The 20,949-nt window shown below is 36.8% G+C and overlaps 3 protein-coding genes across 3 annotated transcripts in view; all 3 read right to left on the bottom strand.

Annotated features, from left to right (window-relative positions):
• The window catches only part of ppp3r1b (protein phosphatase 3 (formerly 2B), regulatory s1ubunit B, alpha isoform, b), a 38,364-nt gene extending 31,017 nt beyond the window's left edge, over positions 1 to 7,347 (bottom strand). Inside the window, exon 1 of the mRNA XM_054604741.1 lies at positions 7,202 to 7,347. Within this exon, the coding sequence (XP_054460716.1) occupies positions 7,202 to 7,204 (3 nt within the window). The 5' untranslated portion in view covers positions 7,205 to 7,347. The remainder of the gene's footprint in view (positions 1 to 7,201) is intronic.
• Positions 7,348 to 13,078: 5,731 nt separating this feature from the next.
• cnrip1a (cannabinoid receptor interacting protein 1a) lies at positions 13,079 to 15,547 on the bottom strand. Its single transcript, XM_054605217.1, has 3 exons — positions 15,369 to 15,547; positions 13,374 to 13,518; positions 13,079 to 13,243 (listed from the first exon to the last, which is right to left on the bottom strand). The coding sequence occupies exons 1-3, from the start codon at positions 15,545 to 15,547 to the stop codon at positions 13,079 to 13,081; spliced, it is 489 nt and encodes a 162-aa protein (XP_054461192.1).
• Positions 15,548 to 17,061: 1,514 nt separating this feature from the next.
• On the bottom strand, positions 17,062 to 20,571 carry LOC129096312 (F-box only protein 48). The gene is made up of 3 exons (XM_054605068.1): positions 20,485 to 20,571; positions 18,554 to 18,888; positions 17,062 to 17,472 (listed from the first exon to the last, which is right to left on the bottom strand). The coding sequence occupies exons 2-3, from the start codon at positions 18,854 to 18,856 to the stop codon at positions 17,311 to 17,313; spliced, it is 465 nt and encodes a 154-aa protein (XP_054461043.1). The 5' UTR covers positions 18,857 to 18,888; positions 20,485 to 20,571; the 3' UTR covers positions 17,062 to 17,310.
• Positions 20,572 to 20,949: the final 378 nt, after the last annotated feature.

Consider the following 20,949-nt stretch of genomic DNA (forward strand, 5'->3'; position numbering starts at 1 on the left):
CGAGGGCGGGCCGAAGAGCTGATTTGGTTTCTTTGATTGCTGCGCCAGCCGCTCAAACATTCCTCCTCCCTCCTCGGGGAACTCCGCATGCAGAGAGGTCTGCTCCAGCTTGTTTTCTGACACCGAGCCCACACACACACACACACACACACACACACACACACACACACACACACACACACACACACACACACACACACACTTACTTGGCTCTGATCACAGGCGTCACATGGGCCTGGTACACTACACGGGGTTTCCTTTTTATCTTGTGAGTTACTCATGACATTTAGATTTGGCTGGATTCTGTTTGGATGCTGTCGTGCATTTAGATCGTCAGTCACACTGATTTTCACTGACCGTGTTTAAATGTCGCCAAGCAAAGAAACAGTGTGTGAGAGCTAGGGCTGCTACTAATGACTCATTTTTTTACTGATTTATCTATCACCTATTTCACCGATTGGACAATTAATCTAAATTATTAATTTTCCAATTCCAAAAAAATCTAATTAAACATTTTATTTAAGTAAATTTTTCTTGTCAGACTCCAGTCTATGTTGTTATATAATGCAACACGAAACAAAAAAAAGCAGCCAGAGCTCACAACACAAAGTACAACCTGAACAAATTTGTGAAAATGAGAAAAATCACAGCTCCATTTCCTGAGGAGCTACGTTAGCATCAGTGACAGTTAGGTCCAGTTACCAAACGTTAAAGCTCCTTCAAACAATGTGCACCGAAAACGCAAATCAGAACGGATTCAGAAGAAGGTGAACAAATAAAAAAACAAGTAGGTATCCACTGTTGGAAGACGATCTAAACGTTACCTAAAACTAGATCACCTTATCCCAAGATAACCATAGATTGTGTTACAATAACCTTGAAACACCTCCGCATAAAGTATCCTAAATCTATAGCTAATGTCGCGTCTCACACCCATCTACAATAAGATATGCAACAAATTGGTAAACGCTTGTTGTGTGATGAATGCAATGTAAAGGGGGAGGGACAGTGGGACACCTGGTGGCTGAATGTCATCAATAGCACCTTTAACTTCCTGACAATAGCTCTAAAAAGCTTATAATAATTAAAACAACCAATGCAAAGATAAATAAAAAAAAAAGCATATACAAATATATATTTAACAAAAATACAATCATTTATTTCCTGATCATTTGAATTGTTGTTTTTTGGGCAAATAAAAGTCATATAAAATAAATATCTATAGGCCGAGCAGAACTATATCAACGCTACATTGCTCGTAGGCAACTGGTCATCTGGTTACTTTGGTAATTTGGCCTTGTGTGCTCTGATTCATTTGGCATGCACCTGACACACCAGTGATATTATATATAAATAAATTATGAATACATATAAATTTGTCGGGTTGAACCATTGTTACATTGTTGTGTTCGCCATGTACAAAACAAACCCGCCAAACTACATATAATCTACTTATCAAGAGGACCTTCTACAACCAAAAACATCATAAAGACCATTCAAACGTAAAGAGTAGTCCTCTCGGCCATCACACTGGACACAATCAAGCTTTTGAAGCAGCAGATTCCAAACTTTTCAACGGTGCACTACATTAACAATATAGCACTGCACTCCTGTAACAGCTAACGTACATCCTGGGAGCGTCCGTAACAGCATTAAGGGATTGCAGGAGGATTAGAACCGAGGATCTTGGCAGACCATAACACATCCTGGTACTTCAGCAGGTCTTCAGATTAAAGCTAACGTGGACTGAATGTGTAGGACCGTGGTTCCCCCCAAAAAATACCATGTATGTTATTACTTACGTCTGTATTTAGCATGTCTAAATGTCTGCAGTGGAAAAAAAAAGGTCCATGCAAATTTAGTTTCTCTCCATTTTTTTTTTTTCCCCTCCTAGTCATCTGCATGCAGTACTTCACTTCAGGGACTACAGCAGTATTTTTTTTTTCTGCCTCACTTAACGTACAGCCACTCCACCCTCGTCCTGTGGGTGGTTTCGCTACACTGACATCCATCACACACCAGCCAGTATTAAATTCATGTTGCAATACCAATAAAAAAAAATATGCTTCCCTAAATGAAAAAAAAAAATTGCATGAAAAAGATCATCATATGTTGCAATTTCCTCTTGTCATATGAACCTGCAGTTTTCACTTCGCAGTAAGGTGACCATCCGAAGCCCTTTGGAGTTAATAAGCGTCAAAGGAGATGGAAGCATATTCCGGTTTGTCTATTTGTTGATGGAGTTGTTCCTGTCAATCATGCAGCAAACTGTGCAGCTGTTGAAAATGTCTGATGTTGAAATACTGATATTAAAACATAACTATTATACACTGCAAGTGCTAGTGATAAGCAGGGAAGCTAATCAGGTCAATCTCTCCACCAAGAGGAATTCATTTATGAATCTGACCTACAATGAAACACTTGTCCGGATATATTTAGGGACGGTGGCGGTAACCCCACCTCGGCTCGTTTTTTTTTTTTTTTTTTTTTTTTTTTGCTGCCACATTATTTCAATCTCTGACATAAATCTGAGTGACATTGCTTCACAGCGAAGGCGACAGTGAAGCTGCTGGTGCTGCAGCGGCGTCTTAAAAGGAACCTCAAACTGCTGACCACCGCGCTCTGATCAGGACGGGACAAAAACCCGACGCATCAACTGTCATAACTACACAAAGATGCACACGGTTGGCGGTTTTATTTTTTGTCCCTCGTGGACATGGAAAGATGACAGGATTCACACCACACAGAGCATGGCGGCCAGGCTGGGAAGTATAGTGTGGCTTTACACTACATTGAGGGGGCAAGAAAGTTAAATTATCGTGGTGTTTACACTTTTTTTGGACTGTATGTAACGGCACACAGTGGTACATTGCTGTATATTCTGAGCAAAACTCAGGAGGAGCTACAAATTCAGCTGAGGCTCACTTTTATGACAAACTGAAATAGGAATAGCTAGTCCCCCTTAAGAGCCGGCCTACCTTAAATGTGTTGCTAACTTAGTGGCTAACGACCCTAGTACATTAGTACACACACCGCTACGTTAGCAGCTACAACGGCAATTGAATGAACCGTACGGCTAGAAACTGCTTTTGTAGTTGGATGAGGACTTAACTTAGAATTCCCCCAAACGCGAAGAATCATACAATGGGTATTTCCAAATATCCTGGCATACCGTAATACTATTATAGCGCCCAGGCCAAGTCAGCTAACCAAAAAAAACTGTTGATCACAACATGTGTCCATTAGTGGGAGAGACAGGCTGGTTCATCTGCTGTGACATAGCTTTATAAACCTAAATCTGATAACGGAACAAGAAGAAAATATATGACTTGATTGCATGTCATATATACAATGTGTCGAACAGGTAAACAGTGATTCCTGTCTGAAGATGAGGCGTCAGTTAAATCAATATCTTATGATCATATGTGGTCTGACAAAATACTCCAGTAAAAAATCCAGTAATAGTACCAAGTGGTATTATCCTGGTAAAATAAAGTAAAAGTGAACCATCTGCAAATCATTATTGCATAAAAGGGTGATCACAAAGACGGTGTTAACGCCATCGTTTTTTAAGTCTTACTTTGCTTTATTTTGAAAGTGATCCTCTACGGAGACAATTTCTGAAAATACTCATTTTATACTCAGTTTCCGAGTATGAAAGGCAGCGGTGTAGTGTGCATGGACTGGAGGGCCGGAGCGGAGAGAAAAAGATGTGTTTTCAAATTCAGCTGGCTCAGTGTGGGCGTATTCTTACTCGTGGCAGAACTAGGGTAATCATTTCCACACAATTTTGGATTCATCGGCCCATTTTTAACTCGCATTAAGATGTGAACTCTAAAAGGGAAACACTCACCGGCAGCATACGACTGTTACAACATAGACCACCGACCTATTTCCCAGCGCGGGGCGCACAAGAACTCTCCAAAAACGATATCCCATTTGCTACCTGGATTGGAACATCCCAGATACCTCAACCACGGCGTCTGTCTGTATGATGTAACGTGGCCTGTGTGTGCGCTGCACTTACAATAACACCTTTAACCTGCCTCCACAAAATGAGACAACCGTCACTGCACGGCTGTCTTAGTCCTTTAACGTCCTTAGTGGACAGCTTATATTTACCGATCCTGAAGATCTTTTTCTGTGTAATTACACAACAAAAACAAACAACCATTTTTTTTAAATGATTAGATAACGACACCTCAGTAAAGATTAAGATTAAGGTTTTCAATGCACGTAACTTGTGGCTTCTAATTTGATGTTGAGACAGTTTAAAACTTAAAACTGTCGCTAAGACAGATACAATGTTTATGGTGGCGTCTGCGGTTTTCAAGGACACATATTCACATATTTTGTCTATTTCTTATTTGAAATAAATGGCTTTATTTACCTTAATATAGCTATTAGCAGCTCATCAGGTGAACTGTGTGTATGTATATATATATATATATATATATATATAGGCCACAAATCACAAATTGACCTGAAGGGGCTTTCACAGATTGCCATTTTATTTTTAGATCAAACACCCTTCTAACTTTAACTAAATGCATCTGTATTAACAGGAACGTGTTTTGAGCGTGAGACAGTTTAGCCCTTAAAAGAAGAAGGATTTGATGTGCTTTAACCACAGCAGAGACGTCAGACAGGAGCTCCAGTGTTCTGACTAATCTGCCATTTCCCACATAAGATCCCTAACCCCAACACTTCCGGCCAACATTTTTCAAAATAAAACCGAGGAAACTGGCATACACCGTGCGTGTTCGTGTGCACGTACCATCTCCAGCAGCAGAGCATGAAATAATACAACATCATAAACACATCTGAAATGGGTCAATTACCATAATGAGTACTTTTTATTTTATTTTGTTATTGTGGATTATTTTTTCTTATTTACTTATTTAAAATACTTTTCTTTTTTTTCTACTGTGTCTCTTGTTTGCACTATCCTCTCTGCTGCTGTAATCCTGTAAATGTCCCCTCTGCGGGACTAATAAAGGATTATTTTATTTTATCTTATCTTATTTTCTGCTGCTGTCAGGTTGCCAGTAGACCACATGACACTAAAAACCTCTGCAATACAATGGTTATAATAGTTTCTGTCTGTATATATAATATTTAAGTCACTGTGGATTCTTTACTGTTTATTTATTACTCATTAACTTATTTATGATACTGATTTTTTTATCTTTTTACTATGTCTCTTGTTTGCACTATCATCTCTGCTGCTGTAATCCTGTAAAGTCCCTGCTGTGGGACTAATAAAGGATTATCTTATTTTATCTTAATTTATCTTATTTTAGGCTTTTTTTTTTTTAACTGTTTTTTATTGCACATTTGCTTATTCATAATACTGATTTTTGATCTTTTTTTTCTTCTTTTTACTATGTCTCTTGTTTGCACTATCCTCTCTGCTTCTGTAATCCTGTAAATGTCCCCTCTGCGGGACTAATAAAGGATTATCTTATTTTAACTTATCTTATTTGAGTTTTCTTTATTTTTTACTGTTTTTTATTGCTCATTTGCTTATTTATACTTAATTTTTATCTTGTTTTTCTTTTACTATGTCTCTTGTTTGCACTATATGGGGCGGCTGTGGCACATGAGGTAGAGCGCATGAGGTTAGTATTACTGCTTAATGTTGCATTCTTTATGACTTGTCCCGTAACCACAAGGTTGGTTATTCAAGCCCCTCTTTTTTTTTTTTTACTATGCAACATGCCTGTAGGTGTCCTTGAGCGAATAAAGATTATCTTATTTTATCCCAAGTTGCTCCCCGGGCGCTTCATTGCAGCCCACTGCTCCTCCGGGATGGGTTAAATGCAGAGAAATAATTTCCCCATTGTGGGACTAATAAAGGATTGATTATATCTATGCTGCTGTAATCCTGTAAATGTCCCTGCTGTGGGACTAATAAAGGATTATTTTATTTTATCTAAGTTTTGTTTTACTGTTTTTTATTACTCATTAACATTTATGGAATACTTATAAAATAATAAAGGATTATCTTATTTATTTGAGGCTTTTTTTATTTTTTTACTTTTTTTATTGCTCATTAATGTTATTTATGTTACTTATAAAATAATAAAGGATTATCTTATCTTATCTTATTTGAGGCTTTTTTTTTTTTTTTTTCTGCTATTTGGAAATAACTACTTACTTATTTAAAATTTTTTTTTACTATGTCTCTTGTTTGCACTATCCTCTATGCTGCTTAATTCTTAAATGTCTTATAAAACTAATAAAGGATTATCTTATTTTATTTTGGATTCTTTACTGTTTTTATTGCTTATTTGTTATCTATAATACTTAATTTTTATCTTGTTTTTCTTTATACTATGTCTCTTTTTGCACTTTTTATGCTTTTATTATCCTTAAATTTATTTACAATACTTATAAAATAATAAAGGATTATTTATTTTATCTTAATTTATTTGAGTTTTGTTTTACTGTTTTTTATTACTCATTAACTTATTTACAATACTTATAAAATAATAAAGGATTATCTTATCTTATCTGATTTGAGGCTTTTTTTTTATTTTTTACTGTTTTTTATTGCTCATTTGCTTATTTATAATACTTATAAAATAATAAAGGATTATCTTATTTTATTTGAGGCTTTTTTTTATTTTTTACTGTTTTTTATTACTCATTAATTTATTTACAATACTTATAAAATAATAAAGGATTATCTTATCTTATCTTATCTTATTTGAGTCTTTTTTTAATTTTTTTACTGTTTTTTATTGCTCATTAACCTATTTACAATACTAAAAAACAATAAAGGATTATCTTATCTTATCTTATTCATGCACAAACCATAACAATTATTTCCCCCGTGCTTTTATTTTGGTGACTCTTTTTCAACAAAAAAAAAAATTACGACACTTCCGCCGTCGCCGCGCTGCGCACTTGACGCACCTTCAGCTAGCCTCGCTAGCTAGTTAGCATGCTAGCATAAACCCCGTTCCTGGTGTGTGGTTCCTCACCAAGCTAACATAGCCTCAACCACACACACACACACACACATTGCGACGTGTGTGACAAGCTGGGAGAACCACACACACGAACACAACGACGAACGCAGCGCTGTCGTAAAGAGAAAGACTGTGTTTTACGACGTAGCATTGTGCTAACGTGAGCTAGCTGCTGGTGGGTTTTATTTTAACGATGCTTTGAGGAATGAGCGGATTAATCTCACCATTTTGCAGGAGGAGGGTGTGAAGCGGCGCGGAGGGAGAAGAGCAGCTCCGGTGGCGGAAGGTTTTTATGACTTCTAACGGAGAGATCACCGCCGGCTGGATGACTTTACGGCTTCTGACAGCGGGGGAGAGATTCACTGCAGAGCCGGAGAGAGCCGCAGAGAGGGGGAGGGGGGGGGGGGAGGAGAGAACCGAAGATCGTCTGTCCGACAGAGGAGCACTCGGTTACAAATAACAGAGACCGACTCGTTAAAAAAGCCTCAAATAGCCTCATCTGTGTCATAAACATTAACATTAATGCAGCAGTAATACTAAGGAATAATAAAAAAAATATATATACATATACTGGGTTTTTTTTATTCCTGATCCATAAATGTTAAGGATAAAATAAGAGATAAGATAAATAAGATAAAATTAGATGATAAATAAGATAAAAATGAGATGAGATAAACGTCACATATAATAGTATATTTGTTTTTGTTTTTATTCCTAAATTCATAAATAAAATTAGATTAAAATAAGATAAGATAAAATTAGATAAGATAAGATAAGATAAAATGAGATGAAAAACGTCACATATAATAGTATATTTGGTTTTTTTTATTCCTGATTCATAAATGTTAAGTATAAGATGAGATAAAATGAGATAAGTTAAGATAAAATGAGATAAGATAAGATAAAATAATGTAAAGTATATGCTAATACCAAGTCTGAGTTTGTATTTACAATATAAGATAAGATAAAATAAGATAAGATAAAATGAGATGAGATAAGATAAAATAAAATAATTAAAGTATCTGCTAATACCAAGTCTGAGTTTATATTTACAATATAAGATAAGATAAAATAAGTAATCAAACAAGAGATTATAGTAGAAAAGACAAACAAGTATTTTAAACAAGTATAGATAACAAATCATTTCGACAGTAAAGAATAAAATAAAATATAATCCGATATTAGTCACAAAAAAACATTTACTCAGCAAGTAGCCTCATCTGTAAAAAAAAAAAGTATTTTAAATAAGTAAGAAGCTACAGAAGTAAAATGCAACATTAACATTAATTCAGCAGTAATACTAATCCAGAAACGTCACATATAATAGTATATATTTTTTTTTATTCCTGATCCATAAATGTTAAGTATAAGATAAGATAAGATACAATTATATAAGATAAGATAAAATAACCCTTTATTAGTCCCACAGCGGGGACATTTACAGGATTACAGCAGCATAGATATAGTGCAAACAAGAGACATAGTAAAAAACAAACAAACAAGTATTTTGAATAAGTAAGAGGTCATTTCGAAATATCAGATACCGAATAACAAAAAAAGCCTCAAAAAGCCTCATCTGTGTCATTATTATTATATTCCTTTATTGATTCGGGTGTTGCAGCAGATAATAGATAAAACATATTATACAATACAAATAAAATAAAAATGTACAGTATATAAAATAAGATAATCCTTTATTAGTCCCGCAGCGGGGAAATTTACAGGATTACAGCAGCATAGGTTATAGTGCAAACAAGAGACATAGTAGTAAAAACAAGATCAAAAATAAGTATTATAAATAAGCAAATGAGCAATAAACAAAACAGTAAAATACAGTAAAGAATCCACAGTAACTGAAATATTATATATACAGACAGAAACTATTATAACTATTGTATTGCAAGTAAAATGCAACATTAACATTAATGCAGCAGAAATACTAATCCAGAAACTTCACATATAATAGCAAAACACTTGACACCTGATCCATAAATGTATATGCTAATTCCAAGTCTGAGTTTATATTTACAATACAACATTATATTTTTGTTCATTTTTAGAATGCAGGATGTTCTTAACGAAATACTTTTACATTTGGGGGGAACCATAACATTATTTTCTCAGGAAAGAAAGTACTTCCTCATTGCAAAATTAAGTTTTTTTCTTTTGACAAGGAGTGAGTCATCATCTTAAACACACACAATCTTTGGGGGAAAAAATGGTATACAGGCATAGACAGTATTTTTCTCTCAATCTCTGAAGCATCGTTGCTGAGGAGAAACATCACTGATATCCTAATAAAACAAATGACAATCATCATGTTTTCATTATAACACAGTCCTCTTTTCTTCTTAAATAAGTGCTATAGCTCACCTCTTTTTTTAAACAAGCATAACAGAGTGCACTTAAAGTGGTAGGCCTTCAGCCCAGCAACAGTGTGCACTACATTTGGGATGTGAAGCACAAGAATCTGTTTCTTATATTTCAATTACATTATGTTTTCTGTGCTTAATGTTTTGCATGTAACATGTTTATATGTAAGGTCATTTTTGTTGTTGCAACGGACAGATATAGGAGAGTGACAGGTCTCTCTTACATGTAATGTTTTAAAGCTATACACACAAAAAAAATGCAGTGGCTTTAATGTCCATTTACTCAGATACTTTACTTAAGTACAAATTTGAAGTACTTGATCTTTACTTGAGTATTTACATGGCATGCCACTTCTACTGCACTACATTTTAGAAGGATATATTGTTATTTTAAATGCACTGCATTTATTTGACAACTAAAGACTTTACTTATTATATTTTCAACCTCCAAAATATGAAGAGTTTTTAAAATATGTGTTGTTATAAATCTAGCTACCCACCAAAAAATACAATAACAGCTGCAATGATTATTTGATTAATCAATTAATCTACTGACAGAAAAAGAAAATGGAAAATTTTTCTACGGTCTAAGTAATTTTTTATGTAAAAACATTTCACAGTTCCAGCTTCGCAAATGTGAATAGTTATTGCTTTTCCTTTTAATAATGGTAATAATTGTAATGTGTCAGTAACAATGTTGAGCTTTGGACTGCTTGACAAAAACAAGCATTTGGAAGGTGTCACTTTGGATTCTGGGTAAATGTGACGGCATTTCTCACTGTTTTCATTATTTTTATAAACCTAACAATCAATTGATTAATGTAGATTAATCCAAAATGATTTTAATCAGTAGTTAATTATGTAAAATGAGCTCCACTTCAATTTTATATAAATGCACGAGTGATAATAATGTAATGATATAATAGTTAATAGTATAACGGCGATAAGAGACATTTTACTGCTTTTAAGACTTTAAGTACATTTTATTGATTTTAGTTGCGTACTTTTACTTAAGAAGCAGTTTCAATGCCAGGCATTTCTTGTAACAGAGCACTTTTACTGTGTGGTATTAGTAGCTTTACTAAAGGGTCTGAACACTTCCTCCACCACTTAAAATGACTGCAACTGTTACTATAAAATAATATTGGTTCAGTATACAGTTTTATTGGCAAATACACTTTATACTCCTTAGTTCAACACATAACAAAACAGCAGACTTTATGCATTGAGATATTTTAACAAAAAACAAACAAACAGAAACATATTTGGCAAAATGAATCCAGCCATGCACTTGAAGAGAAAACCGAGGGGAAAAAAAGTAGTCGTAGTAATTGTGGCGGCAAAGATTAAACAAAAAAGTGAAGCACTTGCAGCCTGTCTCAAAATAAAAGACAGAAGAAATCTTCCCCTTTTCAGCAGAAGGACGTCAATAAATTCAGTGAAAAGACCAAAACCAACAGTGAATATATCTACTAACAACTATTGTGTGTGTATCAAAGCCTGATATATCTTCTTCCTCTGTGCCATAGAGCTCAATTGTTCCTTCATCACCATGAACACACACACTGTAGTTTATTTTGACTCAGTCGCACACACACTCAGTCCTTCTGCCACAAATACTCACTAGAGCACCAAATGGGGATTAATCCGCCGCAGTAAATAGTCCCCAACGAATGCTCTATTTCCTCCTGTGTGTTTGATAATAACTTTAGGGATAATATATCCCTGTCTTAACATACATCTATATATTTGTGTTTTCAAAGATTCACGTCTTCATAGAAACCAATCGGCGTGGAGCTGAGAGACACAGACAGGAAGTCAGAAAGTCGTTAGACGGACCTTGTTGGTTTTGGTATTTTCATGGGATTTGTTGAATTTTAACAGTAACATCAGCATTTTCCTTTAAAGGAAGATTCCTCCATCATCTACTCACACTGTTAGATATGATATTGTCTCATAGAGGTTTTTTTTTATTTCTGGTGGATTTTTTATTAGTTTGTTTTGGATGGTTTAAAGATTTTATGCCGACAGACTCATATCGTCTGCGTATTGGGTGGATTTTTTTCCAGTAAATAACACAATACATAACAAAAGAATAGGTGAACCTATCACAATACACTCTTTTCACACGTCGTCTCTTCTCTCTCACAGACAAATCCACACAGTTTTTATAAATAAGATGAAATGCTTCTAGCACCCATAGGTGTTTTCCATCCTGGTCTTCAGCTAACACCATGCTAGATGCTGCGCTTGTCCCCTCACAACATTTAACTATCTATTGCTCACAATTTAAAGGCTTCTTTTCACTCTACTTTAAAGGAACAGTCTGAACATTTTGGGGGATAACACTTGTTTATTCTCTTCACCAGAGTAAGACGAGAAGATCGATGTGAATTTCTGTGCGTCCATAAAGATAAGTCCTGTGTTTAGCCTAGCTTAGCACAAAGAATGAAAGCAGTGGAGGTAACTGCTAGCCTAGCGCCAACAAAAGTAAACAAAATACACAGTCCAAAAAAACTGACATGCTGCATCATGTTTATTGAACACGTTCATAAAAAATAAAAAAAACATGCTGACTACAAGATGCTAACTAGCATGTTAGTTAGCAAAATCTGACAGCTTTGCATTAGTTGGAAAGTGTATTTTTTAAATCTATTTGATAGACCCAAACTAAAAGGGAAAAGTCAGAATGTCTCCTCTTCTTTTTAAATGTACGCCAAGTCACGTCACATGCTTTTAAAGGTAGATTACCACCAGTGAGAAGGGTTATGTGGCAGCTATTTGGCTATTTAATTAGCTAGCTAGCCGTAATGCTTTAAGATTTAGAAGTAGCAGGATAGTAAAAGCAATAGCTTAGTAGTAGTGGTACTATAAAGAGCAACAAAGTATGTGTAGGAAGTAGGTTTTGGTAGATAAATGGATAAAACTCAGGCCTAATGCTGCATTATATTTGAACTGGTAAGTCCATATTTTAACAATTTACAAGGCTAAATACATCCTGGACACATCTCTGGACAGCACTGATATGAAATGTATATTAATCTTCTCATGTGACATAAAAAGTGCATCTCAAAAAATGTCTGACTGTTCCTTTAACCCCTGAACACTCCTGCTTTACACAACGTGGAGCGTCTCTAGAGGAAGTCCACCCACACGGTGAGCGACGGTTTGAAACTTAAAAACAAAAACAGATACATGAGCGCTCCCTTTAGAGAAAACTACACTTTTTAAGCCTCAGATCTTTTCCCATGTTCTGTCCGTCTATCTCTTTGATATAAAAACACCATAAATCGGCCTAGCTGGCAAAACATGAGCGCGCTGATTGCAGTTAAAGTACATCATTGTCTAGGATATCTGAATATTATCTGAACTACTCCATTGTGCTGGCGTGTGAAGCTGCCAAAAAAGCACCACTGCTGAGAGCAGCATTAAAACCAAAAACCTCTGTTAAAGACCAGCATAGCAAACAGCTATATTCTCTCCTCTTTTTGATAAAACACAAATACCTGACCCTTGCTTACTTGACGCACGCCTTTAAGAGAAGGCTGTCCTTTTACTGGGATGCTGATGTTCAAAAGTCCTGGTGCAGCTGATGTCCTCTGCTCGGTATTTGGTGTGTGTGTGTGTGTGTGTGTGTGTGTGTGTGTGTGTGTGTGTGTGTGTGTGTGTGTGTGTGTGTGTGTGTGTGTGTGTGTGTGTGTGTGTGTGACAGCGGAGGGGCGATCTGGCTCAGTTGAAGGTCTCCTTGTTGATCCACATGAGGGTCCGCGTCTCGTTGGGCTTGCATTCGTACTCGATGGTGCTGAACTTGTTGCCGAACTGGCAGTGCTCCCTCTTGTAGTAGTTGTAGTACTTCGCCTGCCAGACGGTCTCGAACGTCCCTGCTTTTTTAAACTGGACAGGAAGAAACATCGTCGTCATCAACACTAAAGCAAAAAATCTTCAATTCTGCTCTTTAATCTGCAGCCATCTGAAACTGATTAAAAAAAGGTCTCAGTGGTCTCAGTGGTCTCAGTGGTCTTACCTCCATACCGACTTGGACGGGTTGCCGGTCTCCGCTCTTGGTGTGCGGGACGCCCTCGGTGTCGTACTGCGCGTGATAAACCACCGACTCCTCGTCCCTGGACTGCTGCTCCAGAGGGAAGACGATGCCTCCGATGTTCATGTTGCTGTGAGGAAGAGAACGAGGAGGAGGTAGTTTGATATTAAGGGCTTTTAAAGGAGCAGTGTGTTGGATCTGAGGTGAGGTATTCAGATTGCAACCATAGACTGTATATAAGAAGTGGACGTAGTCATCGTGACGTCACCCATTTGTTTTGCGGACTACCGTTTTGAAGCCTTGAGTTCAGTGATTTCACCGTCGCCATCTTGGATTACGGCTGTCACCATGTTGGGTTTTTTGCAACCAGTGAACGGAAGTGACCATATTTGGAATACAGAGGAGTGATGTAGAGACGCCGTATACAACTCTGGTAGCAACCTGTCAATTACAGTAAGCCCCGCCCTAAATCATACCCTGTTTTATAGTCTATTTGACTCTAAATGGAGCATAATTTACTAAATGAACATCATGCTGTATTGAAGAAGACTTGAAACTAGAGATTGAGACCATAAACTCATGTTTACAATGTTTACTGAGGGAATAAATCAAGAGAGAAGTAGAGTCATTTTCTCATAGACTTCTATACAATCTGACTTTTTTTGCAACCGAGTCGCCCCCTGCTGGTCAGGAGAGAGAATGCAAGTTTTAAGAAACTTCTGCTTTGGCTTCACCCTGCAGAACTGAACGTTGCTGCCTGAATTGCAACCAACTGAAACTTCTCCCGTGTGCCAAGCGTGTAGGTGAACAGTGTTTGGTTTGTCCGATCTGGGCTACCGTAAAGGCAAAGGTAAAAATGAACCCTTTCTGGAAGAAAGCCCTGAAAGCAAACTTCTCCAATAAAAGGCTCACTCAAAGATAATGAAAACACAACATTTCTTATTTTCAAGTGATGAACTTAAGAAAACATATAGTCAATATTCAATATTCAAGCTGTTCTCACACAGCGTTCGTAGATATACCTTCAAAAATGAATGCTTTGTAGTTTCCAATGAAATCAGTTGGTATGTTATCCACGTAACCATGAACCAGGAAGTATAATGTACCTAATAAACCACACAATGAAGGCTGTGAGTAATTACTTAATGGAGAAAACTGGATTACCAACTGGGCAAAGCTGGTACCGCATACAGATTGTACTTGTTTTATAGCACTTGAGCTCTTTAGATACTGTAAGAAATATATATATATATATGTATAATTTACCTCATCTGGGCTGTTACCAGCTATAGGATGAATACAAAATATCATAATACCATCATAAAAAACTCCTAGAATATGCAGATACATGATTTATCAGTGTGACTCTTTTCCCATACCATTTAATGTATATTTATCATTCTACTTATTAACTCTTGCACCTCCCTCTGCTGTTGTTGTGGACCTCGCCCTGCTCCACACCTCCTACAACCCAACAACAGAACAGCCGACACGAGCTGTGTGTGTCTGTTTGTGCATCAGCAGAGAGAGAGGACGCTTCCTGTCTCCACCAACAACAAAACACACACCACACACACACACACACACACACACACACACACACACACACACACAATCCTCATGATGATTTATTCAGGCGGGTATCTGATGCTGCAGGCCTGCTCGAGGAAGGCCACAGACCCACGCAACACATGCACTAAATAACACTGTGTTATTCAGTATTAATAAATGTCATTTAATGCAACAATGCAATTTATTCTCATCCTAGAAGTGTGACTTTTTTTAATGTATTATTTTAATTAAATAACATGACCTCCTGCTGCAGACATATGACCCTATAATGCAATTTATTCTCATCCTAGAGGTGTGACTTTTTTTTTAATGTATTATTTTAATTAAATAACATGACCTCCTGCTGCAGATATATGACCCTATAATGCAATTTAATAATGATAATTTAATGATTGCATTTCTTCTTACATTGCCTCGACGTTTCCAGGCTTCAGCACCACCTCGATCTTGTACTTGGAGCCCGTCAGCAGCTTGATGGTTCTGGTCTGGCCGAACCTGGTTCCGTCCACCTTGAAGAACACGGGCCCCTCGTTGGGCTGGATCCTCAACGAGATGGAGATGTTGATGATCGGAGGCACGTCGTCCATTATCCCGGCTTTAGGAGGAGGAGGAGGAGGAGGAGGAGGAGGATGCGGTGATGCTGAGGAGGGACCAGAGACCAGCGGGGCAGTGCGGGGATTCCGGTTACGTCTTTCAAAATAAAAGTGTGGGGCCCAAAGTCTTATCATAGACTGAGAAAATGGCCATTTTAATTTCCTTAATATGAAAGGCATTAATTCTATAAATTATTATGATAAATATTCAAATTTGAGAAGCTGAGAGTTTGTTTGGCATTGCTTTAAAAGATTGATGATCAAAATAGTTGCCAATTAACTTTTTGAAACTTAAATTATTGATTCATCTTTTTTTTCCAGTATTTAATATTTGAATGATAATGAGATAGCAACCCAAAGTCTTATCATAGACTGAAGAAAATGGCCATTTTAATTTCCTTAATATGAAAGGCATTCGTTCTATAATTTATTGTGACAAATATTCAAATTTGAGAAGCTGAGAGTTTGTTTGGCATTGCTTTAAAAAAATGACCCAAAAAATCTCTGATTGATGATCAAAATAGTTGCCAATTAACTTTTTGTCACTTAAATTATTGATTAATCTTTTTCCAGTATTTAATATTTGAATGATAATGAGATAGCAATGATGGCTCCACACATTTCTTTCACAACTGTATAGTTTTTGGAAAATTTTCTATTCAAATAATGATTCTTTAGTTTCTTCCTGTCCTTCCTAAATGTTTTTCTTTATCAACCCAAAGTCATATCATAGACTGAAGAAAATGGCCATTTTAATTTCCTTAATATGAAAGGCATTCGTTCTATAAATTATTAAATATTCAAATGATAAATATTCAAATTTGAGAAAAATAGTTGCCTGAATTTTGTCTCTTCACTTTGATTTAAAAATGACAAAATTTGAATGATTGATGATCAAAAGAGTTGCCAATTAACTTTTTGTCACTTAAATTATTGATTAATCTTTTTCCAGTATTTAATATTTGAATGATAATGAGATAGTTTTTCCAAAGTCTTATCATAGACTGAGAAAATGGCCATTTTAATTTTTCCTTAATATGAAAGGTATTGCTTTAAAAAATGACTCTATTTCTTTAGTTTCCTTCCTTCCTTCCTCAAATGTTAGTTTCCTTCCTTCCGTCCTAAATGTTTTTCTTTATCAATCTGAAACCCCAATATTGCTAAAAATGACCTGAAACAAAATTAATTATGTAAATATTGTTTCTGTTCAACAATTCATTTGAGAAGCTGAAACATGAGTTTGTTTGTTGTTACAGATTGCTTTCAAAAAAATTTTCAAATACTAAGCAGGTATTGTTTGATAATTGTGTTGTTGTTGTGGAGTGTCCTCCAGTGTAAAGACACATCATGTAGGTTGTGATTAATAAGCTTCCTGGGTCGACACAGTTAGGACAATGTAACTGCACAATACCCGACCTCCACTGAATACAGCATAAAACATGCTAGTAAGAGCTGAATTAACTTCTCAGACAACAAAAACTGCATTACCCGCTTCATGACAATGTGATTTATTGCATCTCAGCCATTTTTTCAAAGAAATGAAACAGTTTATTTGTAACAAATATTTTCCAAATGTCAATGTTTCATTTTCAATTTCTCCATGATCCTTTTTTTCTTAAAAAAATATTTAAAAAAATTATGTACAATTGTTTGTGTATATTCGTAAATATAAAATATATTAGAGTAAAAAAAAAAAAAAAATCAGGCACTTAGAAGTGCCATATGTGCTTTGAATGAACCCCTAAATGGGCCGGTGTTCATCTGTCCAGCTCGGCCTGCAGGATCTCTCCCCAGGTCTCGGCGTCCAGCGGCACCATCTTCCTGCCAATCAGCTCCTCCGCTGACCTCACGTGGCTGTAGCGACCTCTCAGCCAGTCTCTCTTCAAACGGCTGCGAGTGTAGTTCTTCACCAGAGTGACCTGCAGAGAGGAGACGGGCCGGTATGAAGCATCAGAATTGGTGATTATAACTTCTCCATCAATGAAAGCCTACAGCCTACTCTGACGTTTTCCACTTGCCCTTTTGACCTCTAAAGTCTTTTCAAGGCCTGAGCTGGGTCTAACCTGAAACTCATAACTAAAGTTCTTCTAATTACTTTTGGTGTCATTTTTTTTAGAATGAAACCTTCCCAGAAACAAAGCAGAGCAGGCAAATGATCATATTTCACACCTGCTCATGAACAGGTGGCATTCATAATGTAAAAATACACATTAAATTAGCAGCCTATAGCTGAAACCGTTAACATCTTTACTAACGCTAGCTTAGCGGCTAACTGTCACACGATTTCAGTTATTCACGGCAATCAGGTTTGTCAAAACTCCAACGGTCCGACTATTTGATCTAGATTAAAAATAGGAAAAGTGTTTGTTGGTTTCATAACTCTCTGCTACCAATTTTCCTTCATTTACTCGATCTGCATCTAATTGAAAGATTCGCAGTTCGATCCCTGTTTCCTCCAGTCCTCGTGTTTAAGTGCCCATGAACAAGAGATACTGAACCCCAAATTGCTCCCCTTGTGTGAGTGTTGAAATGATTGGATTAGAACCTGATGAGCAGGAGACAGTTTATATGGCAGCCTCTGACATTAGCATAGGAATGTGTGTGATTGGGAGAATGTTGAATTGTAGTGTAAAGTGCTTTGAGTGGTCGGACGACTTTACCATTACTTCAAATTCATCCTATTACATTTATAAGCTAAATGCTCAGGAGGGTTGTGGTATTTTATTTATGGGGTCACTTTCAATCTTTTGTTAAGTCTGAGTTTATTGCTTAGTATGCATGTTGACAACTGCAGAGTCTTCACATCCAGATTTGGTAATCTGAGGTATGATGTGTTATTATCATTTTGGGCATTGAGATATTATTAAAACTTTGGAGGTGGGAGATGGCACTAAAAGCTGGTGAATGTATCACAAACAATGTTTGGACTAGCAGCTACTCAGGTTAGTCCAAGCTTTTTCTTTGTTCCTGTGGGGTTTCGTTTCTTAAAAGTTGACCCACCTTCCAGGACAGGCCGTCTCTCCGGTCGCTGTCCACCTCCCTCTGACAGACGGCGCCGACCAGCACACACTGTCTCCTCCACACCTGGTCGCTCTCCTCGATGATGTGGTGCCACAACTTGCAGGTCCGGGAGGCGCTGCACAGACTCCCGGCGTCCAGCTCGCCAAAGATCTGCTCGCTCATTTCTGTCGGCAGCGTCTCGGCAAAGTTTTTGGGGGCGGGGGTGTCGCCGGTGGGTATCAGGGAGGGTCTTCTTTTAGAGACGTGAAACACGGGCGAGGTCCTCCTGGAGACATGCTGCATAGTAGCTCAAGAGTCCAACAGTTTGAGACAGACTGGAAAAACAGAGGGATTTAAGGTTAGATTCTGATGTCACTGATTACATTTGAAGCTTCATCGTTTTTTCAGGATTAATTTAGTAGAGAAGATGTAACAAAGGATGACAATCCAATTCAATTGTTTTTGTTTTGGAGAATATTGTATACGATTTTGTATTTCGTTGAGCAGCCAAGCTTGCATTTTCATGAATATGGAAATGTTTTTGATTTGATTTTTCTGCAGTGTGCATTTTATATTTTCTTCTTTAAACAAAATGCTGCAATAGTAGCAAAATCACAGTTCTCCTCTCAGTTGCAAAGATTAATTCACAAGTAAATTCTGTACTTTTGCTCGGTTACACAAGCATATTACTTGTCAAAAGCCTTCCTTAGTTAGTAAAAATACAGACATTGACCCTCACTAATTAGTTAGACAGTCACACAAGTAACGTACTATAAATATATATTCATAAATAAATATTTTCAGGTATCAATGACTAATCCTGTGTCTAAATGGGTTGTGACAGGGATCGAACCCATTTCTTTCTGCAGCACCAGAATGTATGTAAACACATTTTCCTCTTACACGTTATCAATATCACTTATATGAATTCAAACATCATGTACATCGTACATGATGTTTGAATATACAATAAAGATACAATAAAATAAGAAAGAACTATTTTAATTTACAGATCATTGTCAAATGTGGGCTGCACGGTGGTGTAGTGGTTAGCACTGTCGCCTCACAGCAAGAGGGGACGGGGTTCAATTCCCGGGCTCTCCCCGTGTCAGCGTGGGTTCTCTCCGGGTTCTCCGGCTTCCTCCCACAGTCCAAAGACATTCAGCTTAGGTGCATTGAAGACTCTAAATTGCCCGTAGGTGTGGATGTGAGTGTGAGTGGTTGTTTGTCTCTATATGTCAGCCCTGCGACAGACTGGAGACCTGTCCAGGGTGTACCCTGCCTTCACCCATTGACAGCTGAGATCGGCTCCAGCACCCCTGCGACCCTTAACTGGATAAGCAGGTTATGGAAAATGGATGGATGGATTGTCAAATGTGTGCCTTTAAATACAACTTTAAATGTCTCACCCCTTATTTATGACGAGATTCTGTGTGCTTTCACTCAGAGAACTCTATATAATCCACAATAATGTCTCCTTTTAGAGATTCTACCTTCCAGACAAAATAGAGAGTTAAAGCCAGAATATGCTCAAAATAGTCTCATGCCAAAAGTAAACAATCACAGCTGAATGTTTACTTTTTGTATATGGTGTGATAATAATAATAATAAAAAAAAATCATAAAAAATAATCAGGTTATCATGTATGAAGTTACTTTATATCCAAAATATGGGTCCAAAGTTGAAGGATAACAGAACCTCATTGTAATCCAATCAGCTTCGACTCTTGAGTCACGTGATCTCCGCCCAGGCTAGCTGAAGTGTGGCTAGCTGACGAAGCTAACAGGGACTCACTGAGAAACCTTCCGATTGTTGCAGTTTTTTTCATGCTAAATACATTTATTTTGCCGGGACTACGTAAATGCAAAATATCCTGCCGGATATTTAAGCACATAATGATGCAGTCTCGTCTTAAATGAGTGTTTTCTTACCGGCAGTGTGGTCGCTCCGTGACAGCTGACTGTTTAAATGTCTCGACGGCTGTTTACACACAGACGTAGCGATGACGTCACTGTGCACTTTGCGCATGCGTACAAAGGTTTTTTTTTCCCCCAATACTGAAACTTTAGAATTTTAAATGTTCTCGTTGTTAACGAAATAACATCTCCAGACGGTTATGAATCGACAAAATATCACTCTTTCATTCGGCATTCACGTATTATAAATTTCGTGTTTATATTTATCAAGATTTCAACCATTTTCGTGCTCAACCGAGGTCTATTTCAATAAACTCTCAAGTTAAAACGTTTAAATTGTCGTAATAAAGTCGTGCAATGTACTTTATATGTATGCCGAATTAAAGAGTGATATCTAATCATTCATAAACCCACTTTAAATTAATTTTATAAGCTTAAGTTACACGCAAATACAACAGAAACATCTTTAATTGAACAAAA

Source organism: Anoplopoma fimbria, chromosome 9 (genome assembly GCF_027596085.1).
Source record: "Anoplopoma fimbria isolate UVic2021 breed Golden Eagle Sablefish chromosome 9, Afim_UVic_2022, whole genome shotgun sequence".
Classification (NCBI taxonomy): domain Eukaryota; kingdom Metazoa; phylum Chordata; class Actinopteri; order Perciformes; family Anoplopomatidae; genus Anoplopoma; species Anoplopoma fimbria.